The 14,631-nt window shown below is 39.2% G+C and overlaps 1 protein-coding gene across 1 annotated transcript in view; it reads right to left on the bottom strand.

Moving 5' to 3' along the window:
• Nucleotides 1-3,049: 3,049 nt before the first annotated feature.
• Nucleotides 3,050-14,631, bottom strand: part of SNCA (synuclein alpha) — a 114,689-nt gene continuing 103,107 nt past the window's right edge. Inside the window, exon 6 of the mRNA XM_056567598.1 lies at nt 3,050-5,671. Coding sequence (XP_056423573.1) covers nt 5,639-5,671 — 33 coding nt within the window. The 3' untranslated portion in view covers nt 3,050-5,638. The remainder of the gene's footprint in view (nt 5,672-14,631) is intronic.

Raw genomic sequence — 14,631 nt, 5'->3', positions numbered from 1 at the left:
CAATTTGTCACCTTAATGCGAATGAGAAACCCCTTGGGGGGAGATTTGTCAAAACCTGTCCAGAGGAAAAGTTGCTGAGTTTCCCTTAGCAACCAATCAAGTTGCTTCTTTAATTTTTGAAAAGGCCTCTTAAAAATGAAAGAAGCAATCTTTTCCTCTTGACATGTTTTGAAAATCTCCTCCCTTATTTTTTTAAATGGTGTATAAATCTATAAAATTAATTGGTGAAGGGTTGGTTAAAACAGCAGCCAGTTGCCTAAAGAAAATAATAAATGTGGGAAATGCAGTCAGTGGAGTTGTCTCAACCAGTGGTTGCACTTCCATTAGGCCATTTAGGCAGCTGCCTAAGACCTTGCACTGTAAGTAAATTACCCCCTCTGTCACACATAGAGACATACAGGCACGTTTACTACTTCTTTGTCCCACTTGACTGCTCACCAAAAAAGAGTGCAGGAGAGAAAGGAGGAGTCATCTTATCACTTCTGGTGCCTATTTCTGTAAGTTTGTGCTTGGCCTCGGCTCCAGCCTCTTCTGTGGCCACCAACAAAGAGAAGATTACCTGGCAGCTTTTATCAATTTTAAAGTGTAAATACCGTGCCCTGACCCATGTCATACCACCCTTACTACCCCCTGCCTTGCAATGCCTATGTACATAGTGACATAGTACATGCTGTATTGTGACATTACTGTGCAAATTATTCCTGTACTATGATATCACCTTGAATATTAAACCTGTTCTGTATTATCATTTTGCACATTATTCACAGAAGAGGCATAATGCACACAGTGATTTCACAGTACAGGGATATAATGCACACAGTGATGTCACATTACAAGGTTAATATGCACAGTGATGTCACAGTCTGTGAATACTCCACACAGTGACGTCAAAGTACAGGGATAATGTCTACACAATGATGTTACAGTCCAGGGATAATGGAGATAATGGTGATAATATTCCTGATTGTACACTGGTATTATTGGTAATATTGGTTTCAGTATACAGGATTTGGTCAGTAATAGTATAATAGTAAAATGACTGGAGATAATATTTCTTCCTTGTATACTGTTATTATTGGTAATATTGGTCTTGGTTAAAGATGAGAGAACTTTGGGCTCACCAAACTTTCGGTTCTGGTCGAACTAGTTTGCCGCGAACTGGCAATGAAATAAAACCTTAAACACATGTATAACACTGCCTAAGAGCTCTAAAGCAGTGCATAACACTGCTAGGATTTTATTCAAGTAGCTTTAAAGTGGTTTTAAGGTTCATTTTTATTGACATGCGGTAACCCAGGTAACTAACAGCTTGTTTAATGCGCTATTGGATGTATTATGCTTATTAACACTGACATTAAGCAGCATAAAGTATCCCCGGTATTTGGCAGATGCCTGCTGGTGTTGGTGGAGGACGTAATAGCTTTTTCCAGGCATTCCAAAAATGATCCCTTTATGAGAATAGCCGCAGAATTGGTGAGGTGTCTTGAAATAGTAAAGAACCCAATGACAGTGAAGAAATTGTTTTTGTAAATTTAGAAAATTCTTTAATTGTAACACAATTCTCCTTTAGGGAACCTGGAGCAGGAACCTGTAGACAGAAAATAGGTGTTTTTTTCTTCCTTTAGGGAAGTTGCAATATGAAATTGACCACGCACCGGCCTATAACACGCACCCTCATTTTACCAAGGATATTTGGGTAAAAAAAGTTTTTTACCCAAATATCCATGGTAAAATGAGGGTGCCTGTGTGCGCGTGTATACCCCGATACACCCCCAGCAAAGGCAGGGGAGAGAGGGAGTCGCTGCCCGCTTCTATCCCCCTGCCTTTCCTGGGGTCTAGAGCCCTGCTGCCGGCCCTTCTCTCCCCCTGGCTATCGGCGCCGCTGCCCGTTCTGTCCCCCTGACTATCGGTGCCGGCGCCGACAGCCGGGGGGAGAGAAGGGGCAGCGGCACCCATTGCTGGCGCCGCTGCCCCGTTGCCTCCCCCCATCCCCGGTGGCATAATTACCTGGGTCGGGTCCGCGCTGCTGCAGGCCTCTTGCGCGCGTCCCCTGCGTTGTTGCTATGCACAGCGCGGCGCACTGACGTCATGCGCAGCGCCGTGCAGTGCAAAGCAACGACGCCGGGGACGCACGACGGAGGCCTGCAGCAGCGCGGACCCGACCCAGGTAATTATGCCACCGGGGATGGGGGGAGGCAACGAGGCAGCGGCGCCGGCAATGGGTGCCGCTGCCCTTTCTCTCCCCCTGGCTGTCGGCGCCGCTTCTCTCCCCCTGGCTATCGGCGCCGGCAATGGGGCGCCGGCACCGATAGTCAGGGGGACAGAACAGGCAGCGGCGCCGATAGCCAGGGGTAGAGAAGGTCCGGCAGCAGCACTCTAGACCCCAGGAAAGGCAGGGGGAGAGAAGCGGGCAGCGACGGCCTCTCTCCCCCTGCCTTTCCTGGGGGTGTATCGGCGTATAACACGCACATAGACTTTAGGCTAAAAATTTTAGCCTAAAAAGTGCGTGTTATACGCCGATAAATACGGTACATTTTTTTTTATTTTGAAATTTTTTTAAAGGAAGAAGTAGAGTTTTTACATTTAAATTTTTTTTCCAATTAAGTTGAGTTTTTTAATTTTAAAATTTTGAAAATGATGACCTAAAATTCTTCTTTTAGGGAAGCTGTAAGAAGAAATTGAAGACCCTCTATACAAAAAAGAAGCTGCTTTTTGCTATTCGTTATCTGTATCTATACATATAATTAAACAACTGCATCCAGAAAACATCACCTTTTTCTTCCCTCTTTTTCTGTTTTTCCTTTTTATCATCATCCCTGTTGGTCTTACCCAAGTTCAAGGTCCCTATAAGTGAAGCAACAACATAGGCTGTGTCTGGTATTGCAGTTCCGCCCAATTCACTTGAATAGAAGTAAGTTGCGGTACCAGACAAAACCAAAAGTTTCTGGACAGCCAGATAAATAAAAAAAAAAGCAATACAATAAGATACTATATTAAAATGTTCCAATATGTGCCACTACTTTTATTTAGCGAAAATGTACAACAAAACTTTGGAATCACACTGGTGACATTTATTTATTGTTAAATTACAATGAATGTACAATATGATAATGTTTTTGAGTTTTTTTTCTTTTTTCATATAGTTTACAGATCCTCTTCAATTGTATTCTATATTTTAATAACAGTTCAATATAGGAAACAGCATTATTTTCTTTATTCTATATAGACCGAAAATATATACTCTTTCTCGCCGAAAATAAGAAAAAAATCTCAAATGTTTACTTTCGAAGATGTAAAAAGGGATATTGTATGTTAAGAATTATAAATTAGATATCTCATGTGAATCCCCCTCATGTATTTACATTCATTCGAGTTGAAAATTTAAAGATTAGTGGTTCCAAGTTGGGAGCTGGTATAGAAAACATCAAGGTATTGTAGAGAAATAAGAACTGCTATATCTGTTATAAGAAGCAAAAGAGAATTTAAAAGGTAGGATATGGCTGAAAATATAGGGATCACTTTTGATTGTGAGACTTGATTTCAGACTATAGACAAAGTTGCTGGAAGTCCCATACAAGTCTACGGGACTCCCAGCAACTCTGGCCCAAAATCACGATAGTCTGCAAGCAATTAACACTATTTTTAAATGGGATTTTAAAACAGGTTTTCCCTTGACACAAGTTTTCACACCAGATTTGTATGAATGTCTTGCAGCCATACTGTAAAATTATATGATAGTTTACAAATTTACTTCTTTAATATTTTAGTGGTCTAATACATCTAAGTACATTTTTGTTCAAAATATTTTACCATTTTATGTATACAGCTCCAGGTCACACCTATATGTCTTCATAATTACAGACTATATAAAAGCCTGGTGTGTATATGCTTTATTGTCTTCCATATGACTTCTAATCAATAAATCTCTACAACTTAATTGCTCAAAAACATTTAAAAAATTAAGAGCACAGCTCTGAAGATGTTACTTCTCCCTTGCATTGCCTTATTCATATTAGAAAAGGAATCTACCATATTTTTTTCCCTATAGGACGCACCAGCATATAAGACGCACCCAATTTTAAAGGAGCAATATCTAGAAAAAAAAAAGATTCTGAACCCAGTCGTTGGTTGTCCGGGCATGCTGGGAGTTGTAGTTTTGCAACATCTGGAAGTCCGCAGGTTGAAGACCACTGGTATAGGAGGTAATACGTGTCCCCACCGCTCCGGACCCATCACTGCTCATCACCGCTGCCCTGGATGTCGCTCCATCACTGTCGCTGCATCCCCGTGGTGTCCCCGATGCTCCAGACGTCTTCTTCCCTGGGATCCACACTCTCCGTCATCACGTCGCTACGCACGCCGCTCCTATTGGATGACGGGACGGCGTGTGCGACGGCGTGATGACGTCGAAGGAGGGCGCCGGCCATGCAGGGGATCCTGGCATGGAGCAGACACCGAGGAGGCAGGTAAGGTCCCTCCTGGTGTCCTGTAAGCTGTTTGGGATGCCGCAATTTCACCGCGGCGGTCCTGAACAGTCCGACTGAGCAGCCAGGTTAGTGTCACTTTCGCTTCAGACAAGGCGGTCAGCTTTGATCGCCGCATCTGAAGGGTTAATACAGGGCATCACCACGATCGGTGATGTCCTGTATTAGCCGCGGCTCCCGGCCGTTGATGGCCGCAGGGACCGCGGCGATAGGTGTGTATTCACCATATAAGACGCACCAACTTTTCCCCCCCAGTGGCGAAAAATACGGTAATCCATGTATAATATAGACAGAGATTTAAAGTACCTCTTAGGGGACAGCACAGTTATACAATACAATATTGTCTCAAATAGAAGGATGACCCATTCGTGGTGTAGTGGTATAATTTCATATAAATACAGTAATTGTTGTGCTTTGTTTCTTAAACTATAGAACACAAATACAAACAGTAAACATATTCAGCCAAATCTAATAAGTGTACATGTCTAAACTGTTAAACAACATTATTGATGCATCCAAAGTATTTTCATCACATACTGTATAATACAGAATTTCCGGTCAGGCATGCCCACAAACTGAAGATCATGCTAAGTCCACTAGTTCAGTAGGAAAACATTCTTCCTTCTCCAAACCTTATGGTAAATCAATGTCAATGAGGATTATCCAATATCATCGCTGAAGAAACATAAACCATTGAAATATGGGGGTTTTCAATTATTTGGTGCATAGATCATGACTCACAGTCAGAAATACTAGATACTTAGAAACGGATCTCACAATATTATGTTACAGAAGACAGTAATAACATATGAAACATACAAAAGCATAGGAAAATAGAAACATTACGAAACCACTAGAAAACAAGCAATATTACAAGTATTAAGTCAGACATTAATAGACACTTAGGTGTTTTTTTTTTTGTTTTTTTTCCATTATTTGAAGCCACAACATCCATAGCACAATATAACCACTCATTGGTGACCCCTAGAGCGGAATTATCTAACCTGAGAGGAAATCAAGGTTAGTAATACTTTGTTTTGCTGATGGAAGACTTCTATTTACAGTTGAAAATAAAATATGAATAAAATCTCAGTATATTGGAATGCATCATGATCTGTTGAATATTGTATGTGTATGACGCTTGCTCACAATATTCATGCTTCAGGATCGTAATCTTGATATTCCTCCTACAGAAAGCAGAATAACAGAGTATTAGTGGAGTGCCAGCAAGTGACCTATTGTCCCTGCTAAGAATTGCTCTCATTATGAACACAGACAAAATTACAAATACATGTCTGTTTATTGCAAAACAATGTGGCATTCATGTTCCAAACAGTGGATTTAGATATGAGGATGCCTTTGACCATTTGTTCGTTAAAATTGTCTTATCTAATATACAGAAGAAAATATCAACACAGACAATAGTATATTTATAACTATATATAAGGCCTCTATCAGCCATCAGTGTTCTCCACAGGATCAAACCTAGGAGTTTGTATGCACCAGCAACAGACATGGAAGACAGTTCGGCCCCAATGTACGTTAAAACAATTGTCTAATGTTCATGGAATTAGGGGAACTAGTAGTTTACTTTACTATTAGTTGGATCTTTCCAGTTGATTGTTATTGTTTTCCCTGATAAAGGATGGCACTGAAGCTGACCATATAGCTAAATATGCTTATCTGGGTGACCTTTCATTAGTAGGATTGTTCTAGTCTTTCAAAAGCCAAAGAGTAAATGCATATATTCATTTTAAAAGAAGAAAAATATTAAAAAACACTCTGACCTTAAACCATCAATTTGCTCACTGTACCCGGTGCAATAAAATTATTCAGAGTAAAAACATTAAGGGGGGTGCTCTGGTGGAAAAGTTTTTTTTTTTTTTTTTAAATCAACTGGTGCCAGAAAGTTAAACAGATTTGTAAATTAGGATCTGCTTATAAGGCTCACCAAGCTATGTATTTCCACTATGTATTTCAAAAATTTTATGAAGCAAAATTACAATTTGTACAATTAAGTTTAATATAATAATATAATGTTATTTAAAAAAAAAAAAAGTTAAACAGATTTGTAAATTACTTCTATAAAAAAATCTTAATCCTTCCAGTACTTATTAGCTGCTGAATACTACAGAGGAAATTATTTTCTTTTTGGAACACAGTGCTCTCTGCTGACATCACGAGCACAGTGCTCTCTGCTGACATCTCTGTCCATTTTGGGAACTGTCCAGAGCAGCATATGTTTGCTATGGGGATTTTCACCTACTCTGGACAGTTCTTAAACTACAGAGATGTCAGCAGAGAGCACTGTGCTCATCATTTCAGCAGAGAGCTCTGTGTTCCAAAAAGAAAATAATTTCCTCTGTAGTATTCAGCAGCTAATAAGTACTGGAAGGATTAAGATTTTTTAATAGAAGTAAATTACAAATCTAGCAGCAGCAGAAGAAAGAGTTTGTGGTGTCCGAGGTGAGTTCTCCAATGAACTCTTTCTTCTGCTGCGGCTGTGTTTGAACTCTGTTTGACATCGTGTAGCACCACAGACACCTGTTGCATATAGTATGGGCTGCGTGTCACCTGCCTGCCAGCAGGAGACACATTGTGCAACATAGTGAATCACTGACAGTGCCAGGACACCTTTCTTTATATAATAATTTACAAATCTGTTTAACTTTCTGGCACCAGTTGATTTATAAAAAAAAAGTTTTCCATTGGAATGCTGTAAACCCTCTAGCAGTCCTTATAATACAATATCAATCAAAACATCTGTCACCTATTTGCATTAAGGGATAAGCACTGAAGCACCCTACCCGGGCGTCCGCATGAAGTTGCTATCCTGATGGATTTGTTTTAATTCTTGTATGGAATAAAGAAATAATAAAGGACTTGGTGAGTTGCAGCCCTCTATTTCTCTTACAGATTTTTTGATTGGTATTGTATTATAAGGACTGCTAGAGGGTTTACGGCACCACACACTTGATAATACTAGAACTCTAAGTTGGGCCGAGTTCAGACAGATAGGGTGTTGCCGGATACTTGGACTTGTATAGCGGGAATATTCACTTTAAAAGAAGACTATATACTATATTATTTTTCTTTTTATGTTTAAAAGTTCCAATTTATTATTGGAATACAAGCAAAAACACAAGGAGTGCTTCCCTGTGTGGAATCCCAAATAACAGGTGGTGGTTATAACTCACCTGGCTGTGTTGTGCGAACTGAACACAGTGAATGAACCTCGGCTGCTGCGGCTTCAAAAGCTGACTCGCAATCGTGTCAATCATGTAAAGGTTACAGAGATGAAGATGGAAGCTGGATCGTGCTGCCGGGGACATGTCACCGGTAGCATGGTCCAGCTGCCATCTTCTCCTGTGGTAACCTTTAAACAACTTTATCATTGGGTAATAGTGAATAAATGCAGCTTCTTTGCAGTATCGTCTGAAAACTTGGTGTCATTTCTGCAGATTTAGTTTTTAGCTAGTTTTAGAGTGCAGTAAAAAAATGGTCAACAATCAGTTGTTCATTCTTTTTATGTTCCTTCATTCAGTACTTTAAATGGTTAATGGCAGCCTTGACCATTGACACATGCTTACCCATTACATAATAATATTTTGCATTCATGTCTGGATGTTCAATTGTTATTAAAGGATCACTGTCATTTCCCCAGGAACCAAGATACCCATCCATCACTAGAAAAAGGGGCACACATGCTCTCACTGCTAACTTCCTACGGCCCATGGCTTCATTTATTGGATATGTGCAGCTAGAAATATTACCATTATATACTATTATATTAATGTTATATCTGGAGTTAATATTTTGGGGTTTCATGTGGTACCTGTATTCTGCTGACAGGTAGTGAGGAAGAGTACATACATAATTTATTCTACGATTTGCTCCAAAGTCAGATTTTTAAGGGAGAATCTGCTCTGAGGTCTTATTTGTTGAGGGGGTCTGGCTAAGGTTTGGGGGTTGTTATGGTCTGTATTTCTTTATTGGCTATGTTTTTTGTGTGATTTACTTAGGAAGGCTGAGGCCTGACTTATTTAGCAGTTTTGGTATTGAGTCTTATACATTTCGGCAGTCTCGTCTGATGTCTGAACTGAATTTAAAGTCTTACCTGATGTCTGTATTTATTCAGCAGTCTGTCTTCAGGACTGAATTTATTTTGAGTTTGGAACTGGGGTCTATATTAGTTTTGAGGTCTAACTTTAGTTTGTGGTTTCATCTGGAGTTTTATGGCTTCCTGCTTTAGCTCCTGATCCTACATGTCTACATATTGGGCTGATAATGCATGTGGTACCATAGACAGTTTTTGTGCACCACACCAAAGTAGAGAGAAAGCCAGTCAGCAGAGCCTAAAGTAGAAAAAAGGCATGCCAACATGCACTTTGATACAGCTACATAGTCTATTAATGGTAATTTGGGGCTCTAAAGCTGTGATTTTGTGTCTCACGTTCGCAGTCTCCACATCTTACTAAGGAAAAGGAGAATTGACAATATTTACCAGTGCTGGAAAGAGAGGGGCTGTAAATCTCATGGACTTTGGGGATCCTTTTAAGGGGTACTCCGGTGAAAAACTTTTTTTTTTTTTTTAATCAACTGGTGCCAGAAAATTAAACAGATTTGTAAATTACTTCTATTAAAAAATCTTAATCCTTCCAGTACTTATTAGCTGCTGAATACTATAGAGGAAATTATTTTCTTTTTGGAACACAGAGCTCTCTGCTGACATCATGACCACAGTGCTATCTGCTAACATCTCTGTCTATTTTAGAAACTGTACAGAGCAGCTGTTACAGTTTTGCGCTCCGGCCGCACATGTCGGCTGCGAGTGCATTGTCCCTGCTCCCGGCGGGGCCGGGATTCGCATCGCGGGACCCGCCCGCATGCGAATCCCGGCCTGTCAACTACCTGCTTTCTCTGACTCCTCTGCTACTGTGCTTCAGCCCCGGCATGCATGTTCCCGTCCCGTAGGACGCGCGTGCGCCAGAGATTTAAAATTTAAAGAGCCAGTGTGCCCACAATTATCACTCGCACCTGACACTATTCTTTAAAGTCCCTGCACCTCCCCCACTTCTCTGCCGGATCTTCAGTGCCATTTGCCTGAGAGAAAGCATTCCCATTACCTGTTTTGCCATTCTCGTGTATCCAGACCTTCCTGCTACATTTTTTGACTATGAACCTTTGCCGCCTGCCTTGACCCTCTGCTACGTTTGACTATGCTACCGCCTCATCCTTCAGTACCTCACCTTGCCCAGTTACCTGTGTGGTCAACTGGGTGTCGCCTGCCACAGCAAGCCCATCCTGCCTTGCGGCAGGCTCTGGTGAAGATCAGTGGCACCTTAGACTCCGCTCCCCAATACGGTCTGAGTCATTAGCCACACAGGTGGAGGATCCACTTCCAGCTTCGTGACAGCCTACATCCAGGTGCGTGACAATAGCATTATGTTTGCTATGGGGATTTTTTCCTACTCTGGACAGTTCCTAAAATGGACAGAGATGTCAGCAGAGAGCACTGTGGTCATGAAGTCAGCTCTGTGTTCCAGTGTAGTATTCAGCAGCTAATAAGTACTGGAAGGATTAAGATTTTTTTTTATAGAAGTAATTTACACATCTGTTTAACTTTCTGGCACCAGTTGATTAAAAAAAAAAGTTTTCCACCGAAGTAACCCTTTAAATTGCCTGGAACTTCTCTTCTTCAAGGGAAATTTTATGGTTGTTACCCTGATTCTATCTGACAGTTTTAGGCTAGGTTCACAAACCACATTTGGGTTATTACTTTGGTTAGTCGTTTTTAGGCAAACCCGGATTTGGTCCAACAAAAAAAGGTGCACTTTTTTCCATTATAGTTTTCTCTGTATTGAACTCCTTGTGGTTTTGGCTAAAAATACTGACAGAAATATTATGTGTGAATCCGGTCTTTATAAATGAGATCTATTGTATCCTAGGTATTCACTGAATCTACAATTGTTGCAATAAAAATTTAAGATATATTAAAATCCATGAAATCCTGCATGTCCACGCTTAAATAGATACTGGTAAAATAGGTGATAAAATAAAAAAAAACTGTTATATTACAAACAAATGTTACACATGCTCACCAAAGCCATTGTCTATCTTTGGTGTAACTTCACTTCAACTGAATAGCGCCTTTCATCTTGATTTATATTAGAATGAAAAAATGCAAGAAGACATTACTTTTATATGAGTTTGTACTTATGTTGTCATTTCAAAACAACTAGCAATAAATTGTTAGAGCCTTAGAAACAACTGGTATTTTATTGACATCTTACTCAAAACTAATATATTTGTATTTTTGGTTTATTGATATTATCACACTCTCTCTCTGTGTTTTATGAGTTTAATTGACAAAATGATAAGATAGAATAGTGCCATATAAGGAACCCAATTTATAATTCCCTTAGTTTATCTTTCTGGCTATTTTAAGATTTTATTTGATATTCATGAGATCCAACATGTTCCTTCATTATCATCGTGAGACTGTCAGGCTCTAGATACTTGCATAATAATGTCAGAACTCCAAATGCCAAACTTTTGCTTCCAATGAGCTTAGCACCTTCAACATGAAATGTAATAAAGCTAACAAAAATAGTCACAAAGAAAAAAATATAATTAGACTGTCTTTAACTTCTTAAAGGGGTACTACCGTGGAAAACTTATTTTTTTTAAATCAACTGGTGCCAGAAAGTTAAACAGATTTGTAAATTACTTCTATTTAAAAATTTTAATCCTTCCAGTACGTTTTAGGGGCTATATACTAAAGAGGAAATGGTTATCTTTTTAGATTTCTCTGATGTCATGACCACAGTGCTCTCTACTGACCTCTGCTGTCCATTTTAAGAACTGTCCAGAACAGGAGAAAATCCTCATAGCAAACATATGTTGCTCTGGACAGTACCTAAAATAGACAGCAGAGGTCAGCAGAGAGCACTGTGGTCATGACATCAAAGAAATCTAAAAAGATAAGCATTTCCTCTGTAGTATATAGCCCCTAAAAAGTACTGGAAGGATTAAGATTTTTAAATAGAAGTAATTTACAAATCTTTTTAACTTTCTGGCACCAGTTGATTTAAAAAAAAAGTTTTCCACGGTAGTACCCCTTTAAGGACTCAGACCATTTGGGCCTTAAGGACTTTATTTTTATGTTTTCATTTTTTCCTCCTTGCCTTCTAAAAATAATAACTCTCTTATATGTTCATCCACAGACTATTATGAGGGTTTGTTTTTTGTGTGACCAGTTCTCCTTTGAAATGACATCACTCATTTTACCATAAAATGTATGGCACAACCGAAAAAATACAATTTGTATGGTGAAATTGATAAGAAAACCACAATTTAGCAAATTTTGGAAGGTTTCGTTTTCATACTGTACACTTTATGGTAAAATAGACCTGCTTTCTTTATTCTGTGGGTCAATACAATTAAAATGATACCCATGATTACATACTTTTCTCTTATTGTACAGCTTAAAAAAATTGCAAACTTTTTAACCAAATGAGTGCGTTTAAAATCCTTCTACTTTTTCATTTTTCTGTATAAGGGCTCATTTTTTGCGATCTGTACTTTTTTTTGATACCACATTTGCATATATAAAACTTTTAATACATTTTTTATCAATTTTATTTGGAATAAAATGTTATAAAAAAGCAGCAATTTTGTACTTTTTTGTTTACGCTCACGCCGTTCACCATACGGGATAAGTAACATTATATTTTAATATTTTGGATATTTACGCATGTGGAAATACCAAATATGTTTATTTAAATGTTTTTAACACTTTTTGGGGGTAAAATGGGGAAAACGGACAATTTACATTTTTATTGGGGGAGGGGATTTTTTACATTTTTTTTAGCTTTTATTTTTCTTACTTTTTTAACTTTTATTTGTACAGTTAAATAGTCCCCATAAGGGATTATTATAGCAATCATTCAATTGCTAATACTGTTCAGTGCTATGCATAGGGCATAGCACTGATCAGTATTATTGGTCATCTTCTGCTCTGGCCTGCTCCATCTCAGACCAGAGCAGGAGACCTGTGGAAGGCAGCGGAGGCATTTGAGGGGACCTCCATCTGCCTTCTGGATGATCGGATCGCCGATTGATTGAGGGGTTAATGGCGGACATCCACGCGTTCACGGATGTCAGTCATTACCGGCGGGTCCCTGGCTGCTATCAGCAGCTGGGACCTGCCGCGCATGACCCGAGCATCGCTCCGATGCTCGCAGTTATGTATAAGACGTAAATGTATGTCCTGGTGCATTAAGTACCACAGCTCCAGGACATACATTTACACTCCTGTGTTGTTAAGGGGTTAACACCAGATACATTAATTTGTGTTCTACAAAAAAAAAAAAGGAAAAAATAAGATTGGTTACAGAAATGTATGTGACTGACGATCCATTTCATGCAGTTGAATGGATGGTTCCTGAAGAATGTGCATGGATGTCTACAAACTCCATTTAAATCAATTAGGATAGTCCCAGACATGTTAACAATAATCTGCCACAAGTGAACATAGCCTTATGATTTTTAGCATATTTTATTGGCATAATGTAAGTCTTTGGTTGTGTTGATCACTTAATCTTACACTGGAAATTACTTTAAGAGGACTCCTGCTGTATACTCCTACAGAAGGCTACAATGTATTGTATATGGGCATATTTAAGCTTCACCTTGACAGTGCTTTCTTACAAGACTTACTGGCAGAGTAGGAGACCTTTACAGTAGCTACCAGTGCTTTACAAGTGCCAACTGTGTGAAGACAGTGTACCCAAGCCATTGTACTAATAAGGAAATACACAAATGAATAGACACGGATGTAGAGAGACAATAACATTTTCCCATATCACTGACCACTAGTGACATTCAAACATTCTTAAAGTTCGGAACATTTTCCAGAAGCCATCATGACAAACAGATCTATGCAAGACATGTTTTCGGGCTATGTCATGACCATGAGGATCAGTTACATACGTGCTCAAGAGTCAATCTTCATTTTGTGTTGTTTTGCTGTCATTAAGAGCTATTAAAATATGCTTAATATGCCCCCCAAAAAATCCTAGTGTGTGGATCTGGGCACTGAAATGAAGAAGGTGAACCAGGACACCTCCAATGTGCTGCCATCTCTGCCATACACTCAGTGCCCCAATTCATGTGCTGGGTAGTTTGGTTGTGTACTCAGTCTGCAAACTAAATAGAAGGAGTAGTCATTAGACACAGGAAAGCTCTAGTGATCACCGGAGCTTCAAGATGTACTGAGAGCAGTGATAATTGTTACCTATAGGCTAATACAGCAACCACTGAATGCATTTTCTATAGTAGCATACAGTAGTATAATATTTTTATGATTTTTTTTTTGCAATTATTAACTTATGGTAGCCTGAAAGAGGCCAAACATACACTGTTCACCTACATCTCACCAGAGAGAGAGAGAGAGAGAGAGAGAGAGAGAGAGAGATCTATCATTTAAGGCTAGTGGGGTGGGAGAAGCCACAGGGGACCACCCCAATGACTGTCACAGGGGACCAATGACTTGTGGCTCACGCATCATGAAAGTCATAACAAATTCCCTTGAACTGTATTTGAAAAAAATGACATGAACGTGGCCTAAAGCAGATCCCCCCCCCCACATCAGGTGCTAACACTGTCATTCATAAATACATTATTTACATTTGGTGCCATTTTTTGATGACAAGGACATCATTATTTCAATTCTTCATCACTTTAGTAGAATTTAGTTGTCATTATGAGTTGTCACTGGACTGTCACCTATAGGCTAATATAGCAAACATGGCTTTGAAGTTTTCATTAAAAGGATCCATCATGCCTCTGATAAGTCCATTTAACCCCTTAAGGACCATGGGTTTTTCCGTTTTTGCGCTTTAATTTTTTCCTCATGACCTTCTAAAAATCATAATGCTTTCAATTTTGCACCTACAGACTCATATGAGGGCTTATTATTTGCGCCACCAATTGCACTTTGTAATGACGTAATTTCACCACAAAATTTACGGTGAACCCAGAAAAAATTTATTTGAGGGCAAAATTGGAAAAAAACGCCATTTTGTAACTTTTGGGGGCTTCTACGCAGTGCACTTTTCTGTTAAAATGACACCATATATTTATT

This window comes from Hyla sarda, chromosome 1 (assembly GCF_029499605.1).
Source record: "Hyla sarda isolate aHylSar1 chromosome 1, aHylSar1.hap1, whole genome shotgun sequence".
Lineage (NCBI taxonomy): Eukaryota > Metazoa > Chordata > Amphibia > Anura > Hylidae > Hyla > Hyla sarda.
The sequence above is the reverse complement of the archived record's forward strand: the minus strand, read 5'-3'. Positions and strand labels throughout refer to the sequence as shown.